This window comes from Bactrocera tryoni, chromosome 5, assembly GCF_016617805.1.
Source record: "Bactrocera tryoni isolate S06 chromosome 5, CSIRO_BtryS06_freeze2, whole genome shotgun sequence".
NCBI lineage: Eukaryota > Metazoa > Arthropoda > Insecta > Diptera > Tephritidae > Bactrocera > Bactrocera tryoni.
In genome coordinates this window covers 39,633,982-39,661,194 of record NC_052503.1, presented here as the reverse complement: position 1 = coordinate 39,661,194, position 27,213 = coordinate 39,633,982, and the positions used below count along the sequence as shown (strand labels likewise).

General features: G+C 39.7%; 1 protein-coding gene across 1 annotated transcript in view; it reads right to left on the bottom strand.

The window, feature by feature from the left end:
* LOC120777599 overlaps positions 1-27,213 on the bottom strand; it is a 55,740-nt gene that overhangs the window by 5,798 nt on the left and 22,729 nt on the right. The window contains exon 2 of the mRNA XM_040109037.1: positions 145-3,974. Coding sequence (XP_039964971.1) covers positions 145-3,786 — 3,642 coding nt within the window. The 5' untranslated portion in view covers positions 3,787-3,974. The remainder of the gene's footprint in view (positions 1-144; positions 3,975-27,213) is intronic.

Genomic DNA, 27,213 nt, shown 5'->3' with positions numbered 1-27,213 from the left:
AAAGAAATGAATTTCTCATCTACCTCACAGCGGTCACAGCTTAATTGCTGTACGACTGATGTAAATATTATGATAAAATGATCACATAAGAGTGAAATAGATAATGAAAATGTGAAGAATTTAATAATAATGATGGTCACTTACCATGAGGAACGAATTGAGATTCATGCGACGTAAAACGGCATTCTCCATTTGAGAGACCTTAAGGAAAATGCGGAGTAGCTCCTTTTCCTTTTCGAGATTGGCCAGCAGCAAACTGGCGCCCGCCTGTCGCACACAGTAGCTCTCGAAGGCGTGCAACATCTGCGTGAAGTCGAGGAATATCTTACCGATGTTCACCGTCAGCAGATCGTCGTCGCCTTGCTCGAGAGCAATGTCGAGTGCGTCGCGCATACGCTCCGCCAGTGTTTGATTGTTCTCGAGCAATTCTTCGGTATTCAAGAAGATTGCAGAGAGCTGCTCCTGTGTCAGTAGACCGGCGACCAGCATGGGGTGACAAAACTCCTCCAATATTATTTGCAAATCACGTCCATACTTCTCCTCTGTCTCGACGATTTCGGTTATGATCTCTTTGCGTTCCACACGCTTTTTGCCGCATTTACGACAAACTAGCGGTGCAAACATAATACCCGAGTCGGTGACTTGTGTCTCTACATGACCATCACAGTCCTCACACAAATGTATGGGACAGTCTTTGGAAAGCTGTGCACTGACTGTGGGCAATGGATTTTGATATTTGCTGCGTGAGCTTTTGCTAGTCTCTGAGCCGACGCCAGAGTCGTTGCGTTCAATATCGCTGGAGGCGCCTTTGTTGCGTTGCAAAAGACTTGAATGGCTGCCATTGCCACAAATGAAGTTATTGGTTGGTGGTGAGAGCGAGCTCATCATACTTTGTGCATCTTCGCTCGAATCGCTCAAGACTGAGGCGCGTGAACTGAGATCGCGCATTGTTTGACGTTTGCCGAGTTCGCTGAGCGTGTCACAGGCTTCTTCTTCAATAATTATGGGATTGGAACAATTCAGCGGATAATCGAAAGTCTCTTCACGTACTACGCCACGTTCTTTTGCATCCACAAGGTATGATAGTATGTCATATTTCGATGCGCCTTCGAAGATGGAACGCGCTGCCTTCTTCTCTAGATCGGTATCGTTAAGCGGTGGTGCGCTTAATGGCAAGGGTGGCGGTACATCATTGATTTCCTCATAAATGGGATCGCCGTTGTTGCGTATAGACTCGTAGTGATGACTGCCTATATCCTCTTCCAAATTGGTGGACATCTCTATTTCTGCTAATGTGGCATCAACCAGCATCTGATAAAATTTTGAACGCGTGCTTGCGGAGCTTATATCGTCATCGCCCGGCGCTGTGATTTCGCTAGAACAACTCTGATAGCAATCGGATTCGTTAGCGTCGAAGTCGAACATTTCATAGTTATTGGCCGAGGCAAAACTGTTCGCAGAGCTAATGCTGCCACGATTTGACATGCCATCTTCATCTTTGGTGGGTACGGTAAGGTGGGTATTGTTGGCGGTGGTAGGCACATTCGCTGCTTGCGGTGTAGTTACCGCGGAATGCTGTCGTTCTTCTTTGATTTTCTGCAGCGATATATTGATTAAACGATTCATGTCATCATTATCTTTGGTACCAGTCATATCCACTGTGCTACGTGATTCTTGTAGTCGTCTCAACGAGTTTTCGATTAGTTCCGCAACGGTTTCGGTTTCTAAACCGTCGGCCACCTGACTAAGCATTGGATCTTCCAGCAATTTCGTAATGAACGACGTTTTATTTGGTGCTGTAGGCGAAGACATGGCTTTCGGCGTATTACTCTCACCGATATTGTCAATCGGTAAAACTGCTTTTTCGGTTGCAACTTTAGTGTCTTTTGCGACAACAACCTGCTTGCCAGCATTTTTCATCTTTCTATTCCTTACGGTATCTCGCGCAGTTGACGCTTCGTTACGACCGCAAATATGTGGTACCAGATTTCTTTTCACAGCCTCAACCGGATTACGCAAAATCTTCAATAACTCCTCTTCGTGCGATAGTGGTTCACCAATATCTGTTTTGCTGACATCTTCCTCCGGCGTTTTCACACAAATGTCAATATCCGCACAAAGCTCGGTTAGCTGCTGTTGTGGCAGATTTGTCGACTTTTCTGGCTCGTAATCCAAACGAATCAAAGTTCGTCCCCGTTTCGGTATTGAACCACTACTTCCGCCGCCGCTACCACTGCTGCTCAAGCTGGTGATCGAGCTAGTCGATGCTGAGGATGTCGATGAGGCTGAGCGTTGAAGGTTTACCTCTGCGGAGCCCTTAATTGGTATAATAGCCCGTCCAGCGTTACTAATGTTTCCACCGGCGTTTTCAGCTTGTCGACTCAGCAACGTATTGATTTTATTATGCTGATATATCAATTCCTCTGCGGCACTGCGAGGACTACTGACATTGATGGTGACTGTGTTTGATGAGGTCGTCACTCTGAGTCCACTATAATTGCTGCCAAGTGCAAAATCATTTGTCGTGTCTCTTGTGATCATTTTGGCACTGTAGTCAGCCACCACCACAGAGGATTGATAGAGTGGTGTGCTGGCATCGTCGCAACTTAGATTCATCGTTGAGTAGCAGTCATCACCGTTAATTAAAATTGAAGTTTTCTTCTGTGCAGTAGACACAGTCAGGTCAGCCGCTTCGCCGGCGTACGTTGAACCATTCGCACCATTATACTGGAAGCTGTAGTGCGGCGATGTGGGCGACTGATGTGATTGGCCTGCCCGTAGGTGTGGTTGTGTGATACTAAATGCATCGTCGTTGTCGGTGTGACTTATTTTGAGACGATGAACTTCCGAAGTGGTTTTGGTTTTGTTAAACGGTGCGACGCGCACAACGGTGCGCTGCGGTGGCGAGGTATTAGCGGTAATGGTTGCACTGCTGCCACGCGGTGTTGTTATCGCGCGAACCGTGCTCTCCCAGGCGTTGGGAACACATTGTGTTTGTTGTTGTTGTGGTGCTTTTGTTTCGCGACTATTTTGTGTTAGCATTTGCTGCACGCCACATTGTGCGCTATCTGAGCGGCTTTCAAATGCCAGCTGCGTTTGAGTTTTTGCCCACGCTTCTTGTTCTTGTCGCTGCCGCTGCTGTTGCCCCTCTAATCCGTTTGTGCTGACTTTGGCGAAACGTGAGCTTTTTTCCGCGCCTGCTGCATTATTTGCTTTGTTGGCCGTCGGCTGCTGGCTTGTTGCAGGCACATGCGATAGCGTCGAAATGTTTGCTTGGCAGTTTTGTGTCGACTCCGCGGCAATTGTGGACGTCTTCTCCGTCGCCATTAGTGCAACGGCTGGCAGGCCGCCTTTTGTGGCTGCTGTAGCTGCGGCCTTGTTATTGCCAGCTCTGTTGTCGTTTGTGGTGGCGGTCGAGGTCGTTTGTGCAGCAGCTGTAGCAACGGCATCACAGCTACTGGCTGTACTGGTTGTGGGTGTGGGTGGCGGAGGTGGTGGCTCGCGCGGACGTGCAAATAAATCTCGGCTATCGTTGCGGTGCAGCTTGCCGCGCAGTGCCATGGTATCTTTAAAACTCAAAATGGCCTCTTCGCGGTAACTCTCAGTTTTGTTGTTTTTATGACCGTCGTTGTTGCTGTACTTGCGTTCTCTATGCGCGCTGCCACTTCCGGCACAAGTGTCTGCCACAAAACGCAGGTCACCACCATTTGTTGTGTGGTCTTCTAGTTGATAGTCGTTGTTGTCGCTGTTGTTGGTATTCTTGCCGGTGGCGTTGTCAGCGCGCATTATTGGTTGTGTAGTAGCGCGTGGGTGGCGTGCGCTTTGTGAACGTCTGATGGGATTTCGCAATTGTGTCGCTTGTGGCTGCTCAGCTTTGTTGTTGTTGGTGTTTTTCTTGCCATTGTTGTGCTCCCCATCTTCAAGCTGCTCAGCATAATGCGCGCTCTCGCTGGCGGCTACTGCAACATCGGCGCCTGTAAGCAGACAAAGCAAAGTAGACGATGAGCAATGATTGGCGGTAGAGTGCGTCGTTGAAAAATTACAAGCCTTCAAATGTTGTAAGATAAAAAAAAATAAAAAGTATTTCAAGAAAGTTATAATGTGTTAAGAGCGCCATATTTCACCAAATATTCGTGATGTGATAAATTTAATGCTTCAAGCTCTGCGTTTCTCGCAGATATTCCTAACATTATTTCCCACTTACGCGCGACCTTGCGTTCAACGTACAAGCGCCGGCGCCTAAGCACAAAAGATGCAGATTTATTTTTTATCATGAAATTTCGCAATAAGAGCGCCAAAAGACAAACTAACCACATTCTCTTCTCATGCAGTTACTTTCTCTGCGCACAGCGCACCCGCATTTCGGCTGGCCCGTGTGTACTTTCTTGTTGACAGTCGCTTTAAGATCGTTTCATAGCGATAAGTTGTTTTGCGGTACTTTACAAAGTGCTGTTAGTGACTTTACAATAACGGTATGTGTGTGTTGGTTGCCTTGACATTATTGTCTGATATCCGCTTACTTTCACACTATTTATATGGCGACTATTATGCGCCCGAAATAGGGTGATTTACGTCGGAGCCGATAAGAGACCACCGCCTAAGACGTAAAACTAAATAATATATGCAGACAACTTGTATGAAAGATTTATCTATTTAGTTTGTATGTATGTGTATACTATAAAATCTAAGCATTTTGAGGCATTTATAATGTTGCTTCACATCTTTTAGAGTATTTGAAATAAATTTCGTGTGACAATTTTTCATTGGGTCAGTGTAAGGGTTTAAATTTGAATGCTTTAAGGTCAGAATTTGTGATGGTTTCTTAAATCTTGTCGTCTCAAAGTCAACAATAAGTTCTGAAATACTCCTTTAACTGAAATTTACAGATGAAATCTAGAGAAACGAGGGAACATGCTCATATAACTAAAAACCTTTGAAATGAGGAGATTAAGGGTTTACATGGGTTTGGGGGTTTTAAAAAATCGAATTTTTTTATTGCCTAATTAAAATCTACAGCACCGCTACAACATTTCCCTAAATTTGCATTTGATCCGAGTAATAGTTTCGGAGATAAAGTCTTGAGAACTTTTTAAACGCGTTTTTCTCGAAACAGTGTTTCTGAAGTCGGTTGGGAAGATTACTCCAGAACTACTTAACCGATCTTCTTGAAATTTTACACAGGCCTTTGAGATACAATTCTTAAAGATTTGGAGGAAGGATGTTTTTTTCGATTACAACTATTAGAAAATAAAAAATGTCGCGAAATTTTCACAGCAACGACTGCATATCTGTTCAAAGATAACTTGAGAGAAAATGCAGTTTCTTTGATACAACCACATTGAGCTAATAGGTGTTGGCCTTATTATACAACGTTGGGTCAAAAGCATCTTAATCTCTGAAAAGATAAAAGCAGCATGTAGTGATGCTAAAATGAACAAGAAAGTTTGTAGAGGCATTCCACAGGGTGAAGTACCATATCCGCTCCTATGTACTTTAGCGGAGAATAACTTTGAATTAAACTGGGTGGCGAAGCCCTCAACACACACCATTGGCAATATTATGACGTTCACTCTCAATACGGTCCAGAACCAAGATACCCAATATTGTAAGCGGGTCTGGGGTTGGAGCCAGAGAGAATGGATTTGCTTATTTTCAGAAAGAAGCCAAAAGTTCTTGCTCAAGGACATACCTTTTTACTGATTTGGGGTAGTGTTGAATAGTAAGCAGTTGGAAAAACCAACAATGCCTTATATACATGTAGGCTGATGCTCGGCACAACCAGGGGGTCAATACTGCTGTACGGGGCAGTAGTATGGTGGACAGGCTTACGAAAATCCACTTTAAGCTAATGAACTCTTGAACTGGTACTAAGCCAGTCACCCTTAGACCTTTTCGCTGATGCATATAGCTCGGCATTCAGGTAGTGACAGTTTGACAGACACTTCAGAGTTAGCTCCACTAGCGGGCAGGAGCTAGAATTTGCCCTCGGTAAGGTATGGCTGTCGTAAAAGGCGGCTAAAATTTAACATTTACTTTGTTTGTTTTTGGACTCGCTTCGAAATTTCATTATAGTCTTGTCAGAAATAGTATTGTAATAATCAGTTTGAACTGACATTATAGACTTTGAATGAGTTTCCTTCTAATGAAAAGACATTTGAAGTTCAAGCGACAAATGTCACCAGTCATTGAGTTTGATGGGTGCTCAACTGGTAGTTGCAAAAGTTACAAGATCTGCCCAGAGACTCAAATAGGGTACCACGTCGAGCAGTTAGCCCTTGGAGTTCGCTCCAATCTGCTAGTTGGGCTTAGCCCTTTGGATAGGTTCGTGGTGGCTTTGGTTTAAAGAAGGTAGAATTGAAAATTCAATTCAGTGTGGAGTCGCATTGCGGTCGTGTGCCGGACACAGCACAGCCGAGGTTTTAGATCGGTCCCACGGTATAAGACACTGAAAGAGGTATTGTTAGTGGGCTGGCGCTGTTGTAATTCGCGTCAAGCGCTGGCCCTTTAAAGGATGACCGTCGAAACAGCACGTTTCCTGTGCCTAGTGTTGAATGACCTCGATGACAACTTATCTGAACCTTACCACCCTAACGGAGACTAGATGACCATTACAATAACAACAGTAACCTGATTATTCTATGAGAAACGGGAATATGAATTGAAGCTGTCGAGAGTTAGACCCACATCCCACATAAGTTACTCCCATCCAGTACCCTTTGTGTCATATGTAATTTTTGTGATTTAATTCGTATGCATTAGTTCGCTTCTGCCATTTCGTTTCTACTATTTCCTGCCAATTTCGCTGAGCTGGCTCCACAAGGTGTTACTGCAGATACAGACATAAAATGATGTCTACAATCTGCTTCTACTTTTTGTACGTGAGTGTGCTTGTGGGTGATTGTTGTTGGCTTCATTTTATTTTCTTTTTCTCTTATTATATTTTCTCACTATTTGTCTACTTTAAGAGGAGCAGTCACGTGTTGCTGCCGAAAATCTTTTATGATCCTTTCAAAAATTCAACACAGTAAATAAACTTTAAAGTTTAGTCGAAATCTTTGCACTGCTCCAGTGTTGCCATGGCGCAGCATCTGTCTGTTTGTTTCTTTCACTTTTCTCAGCAACTTTGGAGTTGCGCACATTTGGGTAGCTCTTCCAGTTGCCATAACGCTGCCACCTGCTCTACCATTGCTCGGAGCAAACGTCAGCAGTGGCGGTGTTGCAGAAGTTCATATTTGCATAGTAAAAATTTAATCTTATCTGGAAATTGTAATGTCAATATTTCCACCGAATTTTTATTTGCTAATAAAAAGCGAACGGATTGCTAAATATCGTGCTGGCATAATAACATTTGATTGTGAAGAGTAGATAGGAAGTGGCAATGGGATATTCCTCACCTGTGCCAAAAAAAAAAAAATCAACGGGTAAATGACATTGCCAGTTCACTCATATCGGATTACACTTGTAATTTTTGTTTTTGTAGTATGCGAGAGCGGAATAGCAAAACTTTGCTTTCCTTGGTATTGCAGATAGGTGTACTTTAGGTGCGATTAAAAGAGATGAAAAGTTGTTGCAAAAAAGAAAGACTTTAGGTAAGCTGGAAACTTTTGTAGAGAGTTTAATGGCTTTCGAAAAAGAATTTCTTTAGATTCCAGAATTTTGTTATTTAACATTCACTTCTCGCTTCCGCCAAGCATTTTTTAAGCCTTTAAAAATAGAGTGGTTCGAGAAGCCATCAATAACTGAGCACACAAGTTTTTGCAAGGAATTCTCAAATTGAAAAATTAAAGCCAAAGGGAACCCTTATAAAATACAGAAATTCATCAGAGAGTTGATGGCCATAAGGATTAACTTTTTTTGCTTTAAATCTGAAAAAGGAATTGCTTTAAACGTGACAAGAACTATATGGACCAATGCAGAAACCTCTGAAAATGGAAAGGAAAAATAATTTACGAACGATCTTACCTCTGGAAGAGGACGGTGGAGTGTTTGAACATTTAGGGGATAAAAATGGTTCCTCGATTACCGGCAAAACTATGAGTCCTATAGAAAAATGTTATATTGTAAAGTTGTGGATAACGAAAAGATGTATAAGTTTTGTGTGAGCACATTTTTCAAACAATCTCAAAATTTGTGTGAAGAATTGAAATATCCAACGTTTTTGGTTTTTTATTTTTATCTTGTTAAAAAAAAAATTCTCTTATAAAATTATCTGAACCTTTTTTCTAAATATTTAGGATAAAATATTATGTTAGATTGGCTCGAGCCTAATATGGATCTCAATTGAACAGCTTAGAACGCCGGTTCGTTGAGATACTTTCAACTCCCATATAATAGATCGTAAGATCGTAAGATAGATCGGTGAGCTTTCCAAAAATTTGTTCAGTCGACTTATGTCAGTGTCGGCTATGTCTCTCAGTCTTGCAAAGGCTGGTAAATGAAACAAAAAGTGCCTTAATTTTCCATTTCTCCCTCCTGGATACAGCTTTCAAAACTACAGTCCGCATGAATGTCTATTGGACAGTGTCCAGTATAAACCCTTAAGATTGCGGCAAGCTGAACTTCGCTAAGGGCAAGAAATTCCGTAGATCTCCTGCCAAGGGATTTCGCAGTCGCACAACAGCAGTTTTCAACCAGCGCCTGATAAGCAAATACGAGATATATTGGTACAGTGCTAGTCCTGACCGGCTCATCAACTTGAGGTTAATGATGAAGTAGCTTGATGCTATTCCTAAAGAAGACAGACACTTCTTGCCTAGCTTTGAGCACACAGTTAGTCTGTTCAAAGCTATTATTACCGCTCTGCTGCCGATGTGAATAAACACGACCCTGAAAGAGGTTGCACTTTATAGCAGTGAGTCTACCGCCACTTTAATAGCTTCCGCTTCTAAAGAAGACAGACTTTTTTTGAGTGGCTTTGAGCGCAGAGTTTGCGAGTTCAGTGCTAATATTGCCGCTCTGCTGTCGGAGTGAATAAGCTTTTACCTGATTGAGGTTGCATACGGTGGCAGTAAGTCTACCGCCTCTTTAATAGCAGCCACTTCTGCCTGAAAAGCATTACGGTGATCCGGTAGTCTAAAGCTAAGATTGACAGAGCGCTCCTTACAGAAAACTTTCTCGCCAAACTTCCCTCCCAGCTTCGACCCATCCATGAAAAAGCTCACATTACCTCTTTTGTATCGTCAGTTTGTGAGCAATGAAAAAGCCTTCACGAATGGTCTCTGCGATAAAGTGATCTAAGTTTTTAGGAATGTAGTTAAGGGAGGAGAGATTTGGACGTGTCTTTTTCGGACCCCTTCATATAGCCAGCTTCCCTGAGCCTTGAGAGAACACTTTGCATCAATACACCTAATCTCTCTCAATATTTGGTATCCATGAAAGTTTCTACAAGGTATAAGCCCTAGGTATTTGACTTTATCAATTGGTTTAAGACGAGAAACTACGAAAGAGGGAAGAGACACGTTTTGGATCTTATACCAAAAAACAATTTCAGTTTTACTTGAGTTGACGGCTAAGCCGCTTCTATTCGCTTAGAAGTATTAATTGTACTCTGTAGCATCTCATGCCCCTCACATAATCTGTCATACTTGCCCAATATGGTAATTTTTTCCCATCCAATTGTGTCACAACTTAAAAGCCTATAGAAAAAACGCTTTAACTAAATAAACCTCCCATTTACTCAGCGCTCAGCTTATTCATGCAACAATTCGCACGAACATATTTTCCCTCAACGTGCAACACTTTAAACCATTCTCGCTAGCCGCTATCTTATACTAAGTAGGTTTATATAATTCATGCGTCGCTGCATACAAGTGTGTATGGTATACGTGAGAGTATTTGTGGCGCCGCCACCACATCATTTGGTCGTTCACCAGGTCGCGTCCTCTCATTTCAGCCTTAAGCAGGCACTTAGTGGCCGACATAAATCTGTGCACCAAATCCAAGCAATTAAATGTGTCGTAATTCAGGAAAGGATAGTCCCACACAAACAACAAAAAAAACTGGTACCACACGAAACAACAACAGTGAAAACAGTCTACGTGCACGGTCTATAGAAGTAATAATAGCAATAATAAGAAGAACATAAACAACAGCAACACATTAAAGAATTAGCAACGTTGACGTGCCCTCCACGAACACGGTGCTTTGCAACATGTGCGCTCTGCTGTGAAGTCGCAATTTAAAGCTACAAACTCAGCTTCCTACCATATACGTTCTCTTTTCAATATGCCTTGCAGGAGTGGAGGGACGGCTCAACGTTTTTATTGTTTAAAAAGATTATTTACTAATATTTAATATAAAATTGAGTACGAGTATACTTGTGCCTATGTGTCTCTTTCTATGTATTAGAGAGGGTCAATAAAAAAGTTTTTATTTTTTTGTTTTTCTCCTCATGCATTTTGGAAAATTGGTTGTGTAAACCCTTAAAAACAATGTTGTGAGGGATAATTTTTGTAAAGAATTCAATTTTCTACAAATATAAGATACGTGAAACTTTTTTCAAAGAGTTGATACTGAAAGCTAAGAAACTTAAAAGCAGAGAACCAACTTATTGATATTAAGAGTACATACTTGGAGAAAACTGCTTTTCAGTATCTACAAGTACCAACATATTTTTTAGAGTAGTGAGTACATAGTAGAAGTGAAGAGCAAAAAATCGATTTTATTGATCCGCTCTAATACTATATGCGATATGTATATAATTTCCATGCAAACATTAGATTTATATAAATAAATTATAATTTAAGTGTTAATGAATACATTTGGCCTTACACCAAATGAAGCTAGCGAAGAAGCAGTGCTTATCGCCGCAATGAAATAAACAAAAGAGAATTCATAGAAATTCATTTAATTACTCGTAGGCATATAGTTTACAGGGCGTATACGTAACAATATAAAAATAATACGCAGCAAGCATTAGAGATAATCGATTCGCCATTTCATTGCTCTGTTATCATTGAGGGTTAGAGCCCGTTAGGTTAGGTTAGATGGCTGATCTAGAGAGATTGGAAATATAAATTAGCAGAAACGCTGTGAAGCCAATACGAATTTGCACAGGCGTTCAATATCCACTCCCGCCAGTTCGGTGGAATGTTGGAAGGTGTTCGCTCCAAATTATTTAAGTCTTGACATCCTAAACGCGGGATAGTCAAGAAAAAAGTGTCCAGTTGCTTCCATCCCATCTTCTTCATCCACCTTCTGCGGATGGCATCTGGTAAGATTCGTAATCTTACAGCATGAACGCCAATAGGGCAATGTTCTGTTAAAAGCCCCACAACTAGGGAGAGGCTGGCCATACTGAGAGCAAAAAATCACTACATGCAATTGATAGCGAGATTAGGCACTCATCGACCAACCCTGAAAGTACTGTTAATGAATTCAATGCTAGTTTCGCCGCTCAGCTATCTGAGCGAATGAAAATTTCTCTGAAGAAGAACGCACTTCGCAGCAGTAGATCTGTTGCTATCTTAATGACTGCAAGCTCGGCTTGGAAGACACTGCCGTAGTCAGAAAGTGTGAAGCTGGAGTTGATAGAGAGCTTCTGACAATAAACCCCTCCACCAACCTTCCCTCAAACTTTGACTCATAAATAAAGAAGCTCACTGCCCCGCTCCTCCACTCATCTTTCCACTCACAACTCCCTCGTCGGTATATAGGCAGAGAAGGAGCCGCCAGAGTTTGGTTTGGCGACTCCATGATCTAAGTGATCCGGTGTGTAGTTAAAGTGTGTGAGAATATCTGAGTCTTCAGATACGTGTTCTGTTAAGAACCCAGATTCTCTGAGTCTGATAGAAACTTTCGCAGTCATACACCTTCCGATGATGTCTACGGGCACTATGTGCAAGATGGCGTTAAGTGCCATGGTTGGAGTGGACCTTAGTGCACCACACATGCTGATGTGCGTCATTGAGTGTTGCTTGCTTGAAATCGCTTTATCGTTTGAGGGTACAGAGTTCAGATCATTACAAGAAAGTACGCGATCATCGTTCTCAAGTGTTTGAAGCGACTCCGGAAATCTAAGTAATATAGCTTTTACAATAAACCTTCATTTAGAGGTAACTAAAAATTGAAATTCTTTAAGTAATAAAGAAACTTTTGTTCAATACGATTAAGTTTTTATACCTGAAAATATGAGTGATTTCCTTATCGAAACCAGCAAACCTACTTCCAGCGGCGCTAAGTTCCAGTTCTGAAGTTCAGAATGCCTCTTGGTCGGAAGCGAAGAGTGATGAGCCCTCAGCTTTCAATTTGAACAGCTGGCTCCTAACTGGATAGGTTAGGCAAATAGGCCAATACTCGTTAGCGCACGAATAATTCTAATAACCAGTATGATGCCCAAAACTCCTAAGTATTGATCAAAGAGATCGGCGTATATCAACAAAGGTCTTACATCCTGCCACAAATTTATTGGAGCGCCTAATATCAATTCTATCCAATATGCCGAGTTTGCAGATAGTGTATGAACTGAGATTCAACCTTAGTCTGATGAAAGCCGGAAAGTGTCTAAATTTTGTCACCTAATAATCATCGCTGAAACAAGATACGCCCTTCGAAGGATCAAACATTTATTGTCACAAGTTCGATGCTGGCCAAATTTTAAAAAATTGTCTCTCTTTAAGGCTCTAAGTAAGCTTTAGATTATAAGGAAGAGCTGTGAAAGCAAAAAAATTTATATTCAAGTGCTCACAAAACAAAATAAGAATAAACACACAAATACCATTACAATTAATTTAATTTTCTCACACATCACTTGCGTGAACTTTGGAGCGCCGGGGAATTACCATTGCCGAACATTCTTGTGAACTGGAGTAGAAGTTTCAAATGGCAAAATGGAATGGTCTAAGCAGAAGTTGGTGCTATGTTCAGCTTTCCAAATTTATTTACGGCAAAGTTTTGTATTAAGTTTGTAGCACAATTTAACGGTGCCTACAAATTATTATGCCACTGCAAATGGAATAAATTTCGGCACTGTGCGCACCCCAAGCTGAATTTGTCTTGGCGAGAGAGAGAGTGTGATATGTAGGCAACAACAGCAAAGCATTACCGCCAATGAGTGGGGTGCAATGATTAAGAAATTCTCAGCAGTTGAGAAAGGATAAAACGAATTCGGTGAATAATATGAACAGGCAAACAAAGTGTATACCTACAAATATGCAGTTTTGTTGGATTTAAAGCAATACAAACACACATATATGCTTGGGTTGTAAGAGAGCAGTTTTAAATAACTTTATAATAATTCCAGTGGAAATTCTAATGTTTATGTCGGTCAACTGGCAGCCGTTCGCACATGAATATTCACTGAAACCGTTAGCCATGGCATTCGACTGAGAGAGTGAAAGTGTGAAAACATTTGTGCCTTAGCAGGAAATGCGCTAGCGTGTAAAATATTAATTGGCTTTAAAACACTGGCATGTTGGTTAGTAGCTTTTGAAAGGGCCATCAGTGCTCTTTCACATTTGTAGCCGGCTTATTCTTGGCCAGCGGTAACCAGTTAACGAGCGTTTGAAATAGATTGCTGTAATGGCCAGACAGTAGTGAATGGCACTGTTTGTGTCTGAGCATAATATCAGACGAGATGGGTAAAGCTATAAGTGGCGGTAAAACAGCGAACTAGTGTGAAAGTAACTAGAATAAAAGTATAATGTGTTCTAGTTAAATGTGTATGAAATAGTTGTGATTTTAATGAAATTCCTTAAGGATAATGCATTATTAATTCAAAATATATGGCGTTGCAGAAGGTTTTGAATTTGCTTGGTATAGAAAATTTATTTATTTTGATAGTGCGGTCATTTTTTGAATTTTTGAAAGAAAATATAGCATAGTAATGTACATATGTATATATTTTTTACAACTTCAAAAAGTAGAGATTGCAACAAGCATTAAACCTAATGATGACTTAAAAAAAATCAAACATTTTGAGTTTAGAATTTTTGATTGAAAATTAAATTTTTTCGATTTTAAGTAGAAATAAGGTTTCATCCTTAATATTTTAAATAAAAAACACAGTGCGTTTGGAACACAAGAAGGTGAGTTCATGTCGAATTTAACGAAGAAAAAAGTTTTTGTACAAGATCAAATGAAAAAAAAAACAAAAAAATTGATTATTTGAGATTTTTCACATAAAACCTTGTCATATATCTTTTTTCTACAGGAATCGTAGTTTTGCCGGAATCGAAATAAACCGTTTTTAACCCTTAAAAGTTAGGCTTTCCCTATGCGATCTCAGATCGCCTAAAAAATGTAAAACTGTTTTTGAATAGCCTTTAACTTAACAGAATGTATTTGGTAACTGGCACTCCACACCACATAACCGTAGTCTAACCGAAGTTGTACAAAAATTTTAGTTTACCAATTGACTTCTTGACGATTTGGATCATGAAGTCGCCAAACCGAACTCTGGCAGCTCCTCCTCTACCCATATACCGGCGAGGGGGTTGTGGGTGCGAAGTAGCCGTTGGAGGAGAGGGTCTGTGAGCCTATTTTTGGATTGGTCAAAGCTTGGGGGAAGGTTGGTTGAGAAGTTTACTGTCAGGAGCTCTCTTTCGACTCCAGATTGATACTATCTGATTATTGCAGTGTCTTCTAAGCCGTTGTTGCCGCCATAAACATAGCAGTGAATTTACTGCTCCGGAGTGCAGCCTCCTTCAGAGAAGTGACCATCCACTCAGATAGCAGAGCGGCCGCACTGTTAATGCGTTCAAGGTTGGTCAAGGAGTGCCTAACCTCGTCTTTGTGATAAGACCGGTGTGGGTGCCAGGCCAAGCTGAATCGCAGGGAATTCTAAAGCTGATGAGATAGTAAGGAAAGACAGCCTAGAACCGCTATCGGTAGAATGGGAGCGGGTCGGTGCTCCCGTACCCTCTTGTGTTCCATTACTAGATAGCTGGGCTTCGCGGAAGCTTGGCCAGCGCTGGGCCACCATCGGTACATGTTGTGTCGCAAAAGCCATTTGGCCCATGATCGATCGCAAGAGATTGCCTCTCCCTAGTTCTGAGCCCTTGCTTTATTGGCGTCCATGCTGTAAGATTGGGAATCTTACCAGACGCCATCTTCAGAAGGTGTATGAAAAAAGATGAGATGAAAACAACTCAACACTTCGTTCTTGACTGTCCAGCGTTTGGGAGGTCAAGATCAACAACTCTTTGGAGCGCATACTTTCAGACATCCCACCGAACTGATGAGTGTGGAAATTAAATTTGTATTGGCTTCTAAACGTTTCGCTAATTTATAAGTTCGAAAACTAGAGTCCTTCTTTTCTACGGCTTCACAAAGAACTTTATATAGCAATCCATGAACGACCTCTCTAGATCAGCCTTCTAACATAACCTAACTTAAGAGCATCTTTTGCTTACAAAATCATGCTATTAATTTTTAGACTAAAATTAAGCTAAGATGGGTCCATGAAAACTCCTCAATCAGCAAAATTAATTACTTGATCTAGACTATGTTTTTTTATTGCATAGAGAGAGGGCTGCACAGAACTCTACTCTACTACAGAAGAGATAGCGTTAGTAAATAAGAAAAACAAAATCGGCCCAAGGTAATTACATGGAAATACTTTAATTGAATCTGTGGGAGTAGCTTAAACATCCCTCGTTATAATTTTTTATGAAGATAAGAAGACACCCATTAAAGAACTCTTAGAGAAATATTTTATTTAGTTTGAGATAATAGTTTCAATAAGTTTAGATTTTGGTGATATTTTGGCTTTTCCTCTATAGTTTTTAGTGGATGTTCTAAAATCACTTTGTTTTGATAAAACATTAGGATATCATATCTAGTCCCTAATTAATAGTTGATATGGTATGCAGTAGAGAACGGTTTGAAGCGATTTCATCCATTTTTAGCACCAAAGCTTCTGAGAACCAAGAATAGAAGTAGCAATGTAAGTTGGCTACACAAGTTCTACACGCGGCAAGGAGCTTTCACTGCCGGGAACATAATTACTAAATGAAAATATCCAAACATATACATATCAGAAGCGTTGTAGATGAAGCTCTAATTTGCTGTAACTGGTGTGTGCTGCTGGTTAACAAAATGCAAACGGAAATTCAATGCTCGTGGTGCATGGGTTATGGCCAAGGGTTTGTGTCTTTTCGGACAGTTTGCCATATTTGTGGAATATTTAAATGTTGGCACGTTTGTATGGATGTCACTAAGTAAGTGTGTGTGTATGTGGTCATTGTGTAAATTGCTGGTTGAGGTTTTGCAAACTGCCAAACACTATAAGCGTTGCTGTTGGCGCGTTTGTTCTCGACGCCTTTGTTCTATGCTTCAGCGGCGTTAAATAAAAGTGTTAGTGACGTTGAAGCTCACAACTAAAAATCAGGCGCTCTCTCAAACATGTTTTCTTTACCACATACATATGTGTATGCCTTGGAATGCATGCGTTTGAATATGCTACGATTTGGTGCTTAGTATGGACGGCAGTTCATTGGTGCCTCTATGGTGGTGGTGGTATGGAGCAAGAACTAATTGCTAAATTTGACGCTTATTTGTCTTGGAAATTTGTACTTTCACTCTTCAATGACACATACACATGTATATTTAACTTTATTGTTTGCATTACTCTTTTCGGTTCGTTGCAGTTTGACTCACTTGGGATACTTACACAGTCATATGTTAAACGGAGGAATAACGAAGCATCCGAAAGATTTGAAATTTTAAAACATCTTACTTGAGGAAAGACTTGATCTTTACTGATCAGGAAAAAATTCCTCTTAGCTGTATCCTTCGAGCGAATGTCAACTAGGCAATAGGTGTCGTTGCTTGTATTGTAGTAGCCTCAAACTGTCTTTGAGCTGGCATGGCATTGCAGGCAAGCATCATCCAGCTAAGGCTGGTGTATTTCCTTATTCATCCCTTTATGTACGACTGCCTTATAAGCACGTCAGAACCTCAGAAAGAGGTGAATGAAGGAATACTACAGCCATTGCTAATGAGGTACCTGGTGGAAGATACCTATGAGTTCTAAACTGAGTATGGAAACCAAAGAATATATGAAGCGGGCTGGAATATCAGTTCAAAAAACGGTTGGAGACGAGACTGTTACCACCAGCGGGCACAGCGAATTGATAAGCCGTATTGCCAGAGGCCGTACCTCCACTGCAACGGGAGGAGGTAGTTAAAGTAATACCGTCAAGCCAGCTCCACAGCGCAGGGGGGCAACAGTTCATGAAGGCGCGAACCAAAAAATTGTTGTGAGCGTTAACGAAGAAAAATAACAAGAGCTTCTGTGTTCTCACTGGTATGAGCAGGTGAACTTTGGCAATAAGAGAAGAACCTGGAAGAAGTCAAGTCCAGCGTTTGCGAATCCTATAGATAAGAATATACCGCTGTAACACGCTGGGACAGACGAAAATGCACAGGATGTACTCATGCCATCATTTGATAAAGCAGGACGGTTTAGCGATGTCAAGATCTTAATATGCAAGGATGACTAGTAGTGCGGGAAGAACGCTTCCGAACCTGCGGCAAAACGCAGAACTGGAGGTGGTGGACTGTAGCAATATTCCATCGGCGTTCATCATACCTCGCGTGGTAGACTTAGAATTCGGACCTTTCGTCTACCGAGTGTTGGATATAGAGTTTGACGAATTCTTTTAATGAAGATGGAGTCCGAAGTTACATCTCCAGATCAATAAGAAGGCAGACAACATTTCCTATGAGAGTTTTAGGTTCACTTGTCTTACAGGAGGTGAAGAAGCTATCTATTCAGCATTATGTGGGCTCAAAACCCTGAGCTGAGGCACTCCAGGTGAATCTCCAAAGAAGTAAGTGGGTAACGTGGTCGCGGGACTAAAGTCATCTGTTCGTACTATGTATACTTCGAGCGCGATTAGCAATGTAAGAATGGCGATTTTGGTGAACTAGAATCTATATTTCCATAATGATCTTAGTCGAGTTTGAACAATTATTTTTAAGCCAACCAAGACAAATTCATCAATATTAGTTTAACATGCTTTTATATGCCCTTCTTCCTCTACTTTTCCGGTTATTTTAATGCATTTTAACTGCCATTTTAACACGTCAGAACGTTATGCTAGTAAACAGTTCATCATTTTACAATTTTCCTTGTGTTCATATTCTTATATACTATTTATGTACACACCTTAACTGCATTTGGACATACTCGTAAACTTCATCAATTACTCTTAAGCATAATATATTTGTCACTTTTAGTGAATTTATTGTGACAGACATTTCAACACCCAAACAAGCGGACACGCATGCCACAAACACACTACGTACTTGCATATTTGTTGTATATATGTAGTTATATACATACACATGGCGTATGCCACATTCGGCGTATGCGCAAGTAAAAGCTTATTTATATATTATATTAAGCCAGTTTTTATTGTTGGAAGCTCATTCCTTTGTCCTATTTTTAGCAATATGTTCTTATACAATCTTTCTGTGTGTCTTTTCTTTCTCTTTCGCAGGACTACATGGCCGCTGCGTTTTATGTGCCATTAATGTCGGCTCGAATCATTGTTTTATCGCGTGAAGTGGCCTTTAAGCACACATCAAGTTCTGCATACATACCTAGCATGTGTGTATATACTTGTAATATATGTTTATGTGAAACATGGATATTCTTTGCTTTGAATTACGCTTATGCTGTAGACAGCGTTGCTATAGGAAAGTGTGGCATGGACTAGTTTCAGACATAAAGGTGACGGGTTATATTTTTTATACCCTGAACAGGGTTTATTAAGTTTGCTATGAAGTTTGTAAGACCTAGAAGAAAAAGTTTGAGATGCTACAAAGTATAAATTTGAATGATTAGCTTGACAAGCTGCGTGGATTCAGTGAGCTCCGCTGTTTCTATATACGAGAATTTTCTCTCAGTTTTTGAGATATCGATCTGAAATTCTATGCTCGCTCTTTTCTTTACACGTAGTAGCTTATTTGTTGGGGTAGCCGATATCGGATGACTATAGAATATAGCTGTCATACAAACTGAAAGATCGGAATCAAATGCTTGTACGAAAAGCTATTTTAATGGACGAGATATCTTCACAAAATGTGGCATGAGCTATTAATTGAAGCGATGGTGCAATCTCCGCTGAAATTTCTTAGATCGGACGTCTTTTATCTATGTATAGCTGGCATATGAAATTAATTAAAGGAATTAAGTACTTGTATAGAAAACTTTTTCATTTGAAAAGATTCCGACACAGATTATTGTCTGAGAAAATGGTGCAATCTGCGAAGAAATTGTTCAGTTCGGATTATTATAGCTTATAGCATCCCATACAAACTGATCAGTTGAAATCAAGCTTTTGTAAGGAATCTTTTGTTATAGGTTTTTCAATAGGGATGCTACAAAAGTAGAGTGATAGAGACGGCAAACGATGCCATATTTTTTTCCACTCTTTTGACATTTATCTTCAATAAGATTTGCCATGTCATCATAGAAAGATATACGATCTAACATAGAGTTGAAATTATTAAAATTTACCACCGAAATTCGGGGTCAGTGGCTTAGACTTTAAGGCGCTATGTCCAATTTATGGTTGCCATAATCGTCCTGTCAGATCAAAAATTGAGCATCTAGTGCAAAAATTTGAATTCACAGGCACAGTCCAAAAGGTTTCCATGCCAGTGAGGTAAAGAAGTGTTTCGAGAATGTTGTTGCCACTAGCACATCAATTGAGGAAGACAGAAATCAGTCTCTCATACGCCGTTCTCAAACGTTGGGCATCTCTGTGACGTCGTTACGTCGAATTTTGAAAAAGATTATCCTCTATATCTTTACAAGATCAAATTGAGGCAAGAACTGTAGCCACAACACAAGAATCGTCGTATGTTCGTGTATTAGGCTGAGTAACAACTTGAAAATTATTCGGATTTTCATCGAAAAATCATTTTCAGCGATGAGGCTCTTTTCTGACTGAATGGCTTCGTCAATAAGCAAAATATGCATTATTGGACAGGCAGCAATCCACACGTACTCTATGAGTTATCATTGCATCCAAAAAAAAAAAAATGTTATTTCGTGTGGTTTATGAGTCGGCGGCGCCATTTAGTCTTTTTTTCTTCCGTGATGATAAAAACCGGCATGATACTGTGAATGGAAATCGCTATCGCTCTATGATAACCCGTATTGAATGATATGGACTTGGACAACTTGTGGTTCTAACAGAATGGGTCCACAAGCCACACAGCGAATGCCACAATCGATTTATTAAAAAAAAAAATTTGGTGAAAGTATCATCTCACGAAATGGCTCAGTCAATTGGCCGCCTCGGCGATGCAATTAGACGCCGTTAGACTATTTCCTGTGGGGCTACGTCAAGTCTATGAACAAGCTAGCGACGATTGCTGAACTTCGTACGAATATTGAACGTGAAATTGCAACAGCATCGGCCGATGTAGAATAAGTTGCCTCAATACCATAAATTATAACGTTATAATAATATATACTGGACTAGTATCAGTCAAATAATGACCAGCTCTGTTTGCCATGTTATACTACATAGAAGTTTTTGCAGTCTTCTTGTTTCGCTTTTTCTCCTTGTTACTCTTCATTATCGTTCATTCTAAGTTTGATTTGTTATTTCTGCGAAGAATTTGTACATTTCACGAACATCTATACCTTTGCGTGTATATACTATATATGTACATATATCTAAATATATTGTTGTGATTGTGCGCTCGTCTAGTAAATTAATAGCCCTATGCATTTTATGCTGCACTGTATAAATCATGCAACGCTGAAGTGTGTCTAAAAACCTGGCCGTAAATTTACGTTTCATTCAGCGAAATACACGCACGCAAAAATAAAGCAATTCTAACACCAAAACTAACACATACACACAAATATGTGTGTAAACTAAAAGCGTTTTGTTAATACAGTTGAAATGAATATTTTAGTGCGTACTTTTTATTTTAGTTTCAAATTTATATTTTATTTACATTCACTGATGAGAGCTGCCACCAAAGCGCGCGAAATCAGAACTAAAAGCCCGCGTCACCACAAATCCCCCAATATTGTTTTCTCTTTCATTTCAGCTGCAGTTTACATTGTCGGCATGTACATATGTATAGTACGTAGTAAAGTTCGCATGAAAAATTGCAAAAACAAAACGTCAATCGGCAGGCGGCGCCTGCTGTTGCGATAACAATTGACTAATATTCAATGTACAACAAATTTTCAAATTTCCAAAAATCAAATGGCACACTTTTTGGCCACAAGCCACAAGAACAATTTCGCTTTTGAAAATAAATGCACGACTAATCCGCTAATGCCCCGGCGACACTGCATTTTTAACAATTTTACGGGACGGTATATATTAAAAGCTTAGGTGTGATATTCGATCGACTAAAGGCCAAGAGTTATTTTAGTAAATTCTATAACTGCAAAATGTATGTAAATTTGTGTACATGTGTTAGGGTGTCCGTCTAAAGTTTCAGTTTTTGCCCCATAACAAACAAACAAACAAGAACCCACCTTAACAAGCTCTTTATATTAAGAGATTTTCTCGCTACAACTTTGAAAGAGGGATATTCTACTATAAAATTTTTAACTCTACGAAAAATATTTTTTTTTCATAAAACCATTTTATTAAATTTAAACATAGTTAAAATTCTACATTAAATGAACTGAGCATTTATACCAGCTTGTTATACGTTCTGTGTTACTTATACGACATGGTGTACATATTCATGCAGTGCTCTACGAGTATTCAAACAGTACATACATATAAAGCATAAGTTTGTTTGCGTATAGCTTCTAAAGCAATGGTTTCATGAAAAAAATAATAATTTAGAACTGTCTTGCAGCCCGGCAAAATTTTATATTTGAAAATTACTTTTTCAAAATTTTGTTGGGAGGATAGAGAAGTGTTGGCAAATCCCATATAAAATATATGTGAAAAGTAATATGTTTTCGACTTGATTTAACAAGAAAATAAAGAGCTTATTTGCGTTAGATCCTGTTTTTTCGTGCACAGACTGATATTTTAAACCCCCTTAAACAGAAAAAGCTTTCAAAAGATCGTACATCCTAATATATATATACTGTGGGCAAAAAGTAGCGAGACTTTTTAATTTAAATTTCGCGCGAAAACCCATTCGTCGAAATATTTTTATCTGGGTTAATACGACTGCCATTGACATCTGTGACAAATATCACATCAAAATAATCAGTAATGTTCAGTATATGCTTGTCTTTTTGAAGTGCACAAAGTGCTTTCGGCGATTTTTACTAAGAGTGAAATTACTCAACAAAGAAGTTCCATTAAATTTTGTGTGAGGAATTAAATTTCGAATCGAAACCTTCAGAATGTTAGAAAAGGTCTTCGGTGATAATTGCTTATTGCGAGCAAGTGTTTTTGATTGGTACAAATTATTGAAAGAGGGTCAAAAACATGTTAACAAAGAACCACGTACAGGAAGCCCTTGAACATCAACTGATGATCAACACGTCAATAAAATAAAGGAAAAGGTGCTTGAGAATCGACGATTAACATTCAAAGATCGTACTGACATCGTTAGGGTGTGCAGTTGAAGGATCATTGAAACCATTTTGAAAGATCATTTGGGTCTAAGGAAAGTGAAAAGCACGATTGGTTCAAAAATTTCTTAATTTTTTCCGAAAACAGTCTCACGTTAACGTCTGTGAAACAATGCTTTCCGATTATCAAGATGTCATGAAACGTATTATTACTGGTGTTGAGACTTGGATCTATGCTTAAGATACAGAAACAGACTATCAGTCGGCCGAATATCGTGGCAAAGACGAGCTGAGGCCAGAAAAATCACGTAAAACAGGTCAAAAATCAAGGTTATGTTGGCAATTTTCGATTATCGACCGTCCAAACTGTTAACAAGGAATACTATTTGAGTGTTATGCGTCATTTGTGCGAAGCTATTCATAAAAATATGTTGGAATTATGGGGCGAAAACTCTTGGTTTTTGCACCACAATAATGCACCGTCACATACTGCATTGATTCTTCGTGTGTTATTAGTCAAATTTTGCCGCGAAAATGATTGTATCTATCCATCTCGCACCGCCTTTGATACGCATTTGAAAGGCGTAGAGCTAAATGTGACGTGATGACAGAAATCCATCTCATCTAAAACAAACATTTGACTAATGTTCACCCAAACACCAAATGCACTTTGTATGAATTGATTACATACGAGACAGTTTTTTTTTCAACAGTTTCTAGTACAGATGGGTACTACTGCTCAAGATTTTGCTATGTTTTGGATCACAAATACTCGTATTTTTGACAAAGTAATGGCGAAAGTACAGATAGCCCAGTATTCAACTTTAGTTAGTAAAACTGCTCCGTTTTCACGCAGTGAATATTGGATAACGGTAAACGCTAACTTGCAGACTTCACGGCCTTATGCTCATATGGTGGTTTTGTTTTGACAATTTGACTGACACGGACTTTGCATAGGACTCTTAGTTGTGTTTGATTTAAAGCTACGGAATCAGCCACGTCTGCCTTGTTATAACTATAACAGGCCTCAGTGTACGTTTCTCTCCCATCATCATTAAGTTGGTGAGGCTGAGTTGACTCTGTTTTTGTGCTGGTCGGCTCTGAAGGCAAAACCTACTAAGGGCGTTCGATAACCTTGGTACCTGAAAAGGTGACCACCAATCTGGGAGGTGGAATGCCACCTTGAGTAGATACCCATATAATCATGAATAGAAATAACAACATAAATGATGTAAAATCGGAGTAGGGAGAAATAAGTTCGATACAGACCTCCATGAAATTGGGTTTTGGTTAACATTTATCGGAACCACCGATATCGAACCATTATAGATATAGGAAGCATGAATGCTTAAAATAGAGTTCTTGTATGGAAAACTTTTCTTTTGACAAGGCACACCTACGAAATTGGGATCACTATAGAATATACATAAATATAAACAGGTTTATAAAAACCAAGAGTTTCAGTTCGCTTTCCAATAATGACAGTAGCGTTCGAACACAAATCTTTCTAGCAGCAGTTAACAGTCACACTCGAGAATAGGAATGAGTTGTTGCATGCCGTGCAATACTTGTTGATAGTTGCGGTGACGCATTTGAAGCATTGGTCAGCACCGTTTTTCATTCACAGAAACGCATAAATACTATATATGCATTTATAAGCATATATATGCATGTATATGTATATACATATGTATATAATGGTGCTACAAAACAGCGCACGGCAAATGCCTGTGAATGTTGCAAGCACGAGTATTATTGGATTTGACAATGTGGCAAGCGCATTGGAAATACTGAGACCATTTTGATGCCGGCTGCCACAAAATAGCTTGGCTGTGTGGTTGCACAGATATGAGTGTACTTATATTTATACGGTAATACATATATTTATGTGTGCATTTGCCTTAGTTTGTGCGCCATTAGACGTTCGTGGGCGATTGTTTTGCTGTTATTGTTGACAGGCTATTTTATTGAAGCTTTAAAAGTCTACTCGTTACGGGCCATATGTTGTTAAGCCGCGATTTCAAGCGCTTCGCATAAACATTTTCATGGAAAATAGAAAACACTCAAAAGGGAAAATGTGAAAATTTTAAAGATTCAATGAAAAGAGTAAAGCGTAGTGTATACTTTCCATGAAATGCTACAAGTTTATGGGAAATGCTTCGAAAATGGGAATCTTTATTAATCTCAAAGCCAATTTTAATTTACCTCAGTTGAATTTGAGTTTAGTAGTTCCGAAAGACCAAAGGAAAAAATTTTAATTTTCTTCGAAAATGTTCGAATACTTATCATGTAACATGTGCCTAGTCCATTTTTTTGAGATATTATAGAAAATAGAAATTCCCATCTCTTGAGCAGAGAGCAGACAACCTTTAGGTTAGGGTTAAACTGTTAAGCCAATAAGTCACGGATAGACCACTTTTGGTCCTTTGCGATATATGTAGATGCTTGTGCTTGATGCACCATTGTTTCCCTGTTGCTTTGATGTAAACATTTCCTACAGTCTTCTCGATCTATCAGCTCCATTCTGCGGGCGTACGTGGCCACCGGTCAGTGACCAGTTAGTATTCCGATTATTTTCCTAGAGTCTCTTCTTTCGACAAAGAATAGTTTGTTAGAGAATTTCTACTATAGATTAAGGTTAAGAGAACGCTATAGCGGGAAAAAATTATATATATTTTTTAAAACTTTTAAAATTTTCCTTTGTTTTTATCTCGTATCTACAGAGATCTTGATTGATTCTACAAATATAGACATCGTAAGGTAAATAAGCTTTACCAACAACTTAAATCTCATTACAGCATTTATGAGGCTACACATTGATACAGCTTTCCAGAAATTTTGTTTAGCTGATGAACGTACTTAGTTAAGTACTTAGTTTATTTAATTAAGTTTGAGAAATTCTAATGGTTTTCTTTTACTTCAGGTTTGTAGTATTGCAAAGACAGAGTCTCTGAAGGTATCAGATAAGCCTAGAATCCTCAAAAAACTCAGATTTCAGAATTCGGTTTGTAGTGACGCAGAGATCGAAACTTTGAAGAGGTAAGACGAGTCTAGAGCCCTAAAAAAAAATAGTATTGATAATTTGGTTTGTAATGGCACAGAGGTAGAGTCTCTTAAAATGTCAGATTAGTCATTAGTCCAGACCGCTTAAAAAGTTTCCTATTTGTTAAGTCGATTTGTAGTGGCGCAAAAATAGAGTCTCCTTAGGTCTAGAGTCTAGAGCCCCCAAAAAAGAACCAGCTTTGAAAATTTATTTTGAGGGAAAGGAAAAAGTTGGAATTTATTTTTTTTAAGCATTTTTAAACATTTACATATGGAAATTTTATTATAAAATGGCGGCTTGTGGCCAAATCTTTCCCAAAAAATTTTCTACCGACAATTTTAGGAACTTGTGCTTTAAATAAAGAACGGGACCTTTATCATACAGCGCTAGTGGCGATTGTTGTGTTGGATATTAATTTCTGCACAATGACTTCTGCTTGAAAGATGCTTGGAAAACATCCTATTGATATTGATAGCTTCGTATGTTTCGAGCCGTCAGTGTATCACTGGATAGTGCTGCTTCTCAGTAGTAGGTCGTGTATGGAATCACTCTACCCCTCCCTACTGTCGAGAGTAATTGTTAACTTCTTTGTGAAGTATACCGTATACCCTCTTCGTAACGCTGCTTCTTCGAAAAAGGGTCAGTGGTATGCATTCCCCGAAGGTCTTCATTTGCTTCGACGAAATTATCTTCCCTTTGCTACACCCCTTTGCTGCTATGAGCAGTATGGTATGCTTCGCTTCCAGTTTCATTACTAGATGGCGCGGTGTGAGTTCCAGCACGACTTCAAGTGCTACGGTTGGGGAAGTGGGCATGGCGCCAGAAGTGCAGACGCCAGCGAGTCTTTGCAGACCAATTACTCCATAAGTGACGATGGGCCTTATGATCAATGTATACAGCCACCTGAAGATACCTGGCTTGCAGTCCCAGGATCTAACGGTTAGGCGTCTGCATGTCATGAGTGCTTTGATGCTTTGATGATAGTGTTAATTTCACAGGTCTATTCTATCGTAAGATTGAGAATAATGTGAGGCCGAGGCCTCACTTCTTGCCATCAAGTGTTAGGGGCTCAAGCCCGGAAAATATCTTCTTTTTGTTAGGTAGGACGGTTTTTTGAAGGGTTAATGTTTGACCCTTCCGTATTACATCACCCCTTATCTAGACTTAAGCCCCTTTGAACTGTGCTGTGTCATTATGACAATGCCATCGGCGTACCTCTGGCACCGATTCCCACTGTTTGTGCGCAAGTCAAGACGCTTATCTACGATTAGGCTCGATAGTAGAGAGGATAGAATTCCACACTATGGGCATCCCCTCGTAGTACCAAGACAAATCTTTCTCTCACTCACAGGCATACACCAATCTAACGGTATTCTCTGGAAGAAATAAAGTTAACTCCGATTGCACCGAAGGTATATTAACCGTCATAAATACAAAAGATTCCTTACAAGAACTGGATCCGATCTGAACAATTTCTTCATAGATTACATTATTGCTTTAGATAATAATCTATGCCAAATTTCGTGAAGGTATCTCGTCAAATGGACAAATTTCGCATACAAAGACTTGATTCCGTTCGTTGAGTTTACATGGCAAGCGTATGCTATAATGGTCCAATAGCGGCGGTTCCAACAAATGTTTAGCTTCTTAGGAAGAAAAGGATGTGTGCAAAATTTCAGTACGATATCTCCAAAACTGATGGATTAGT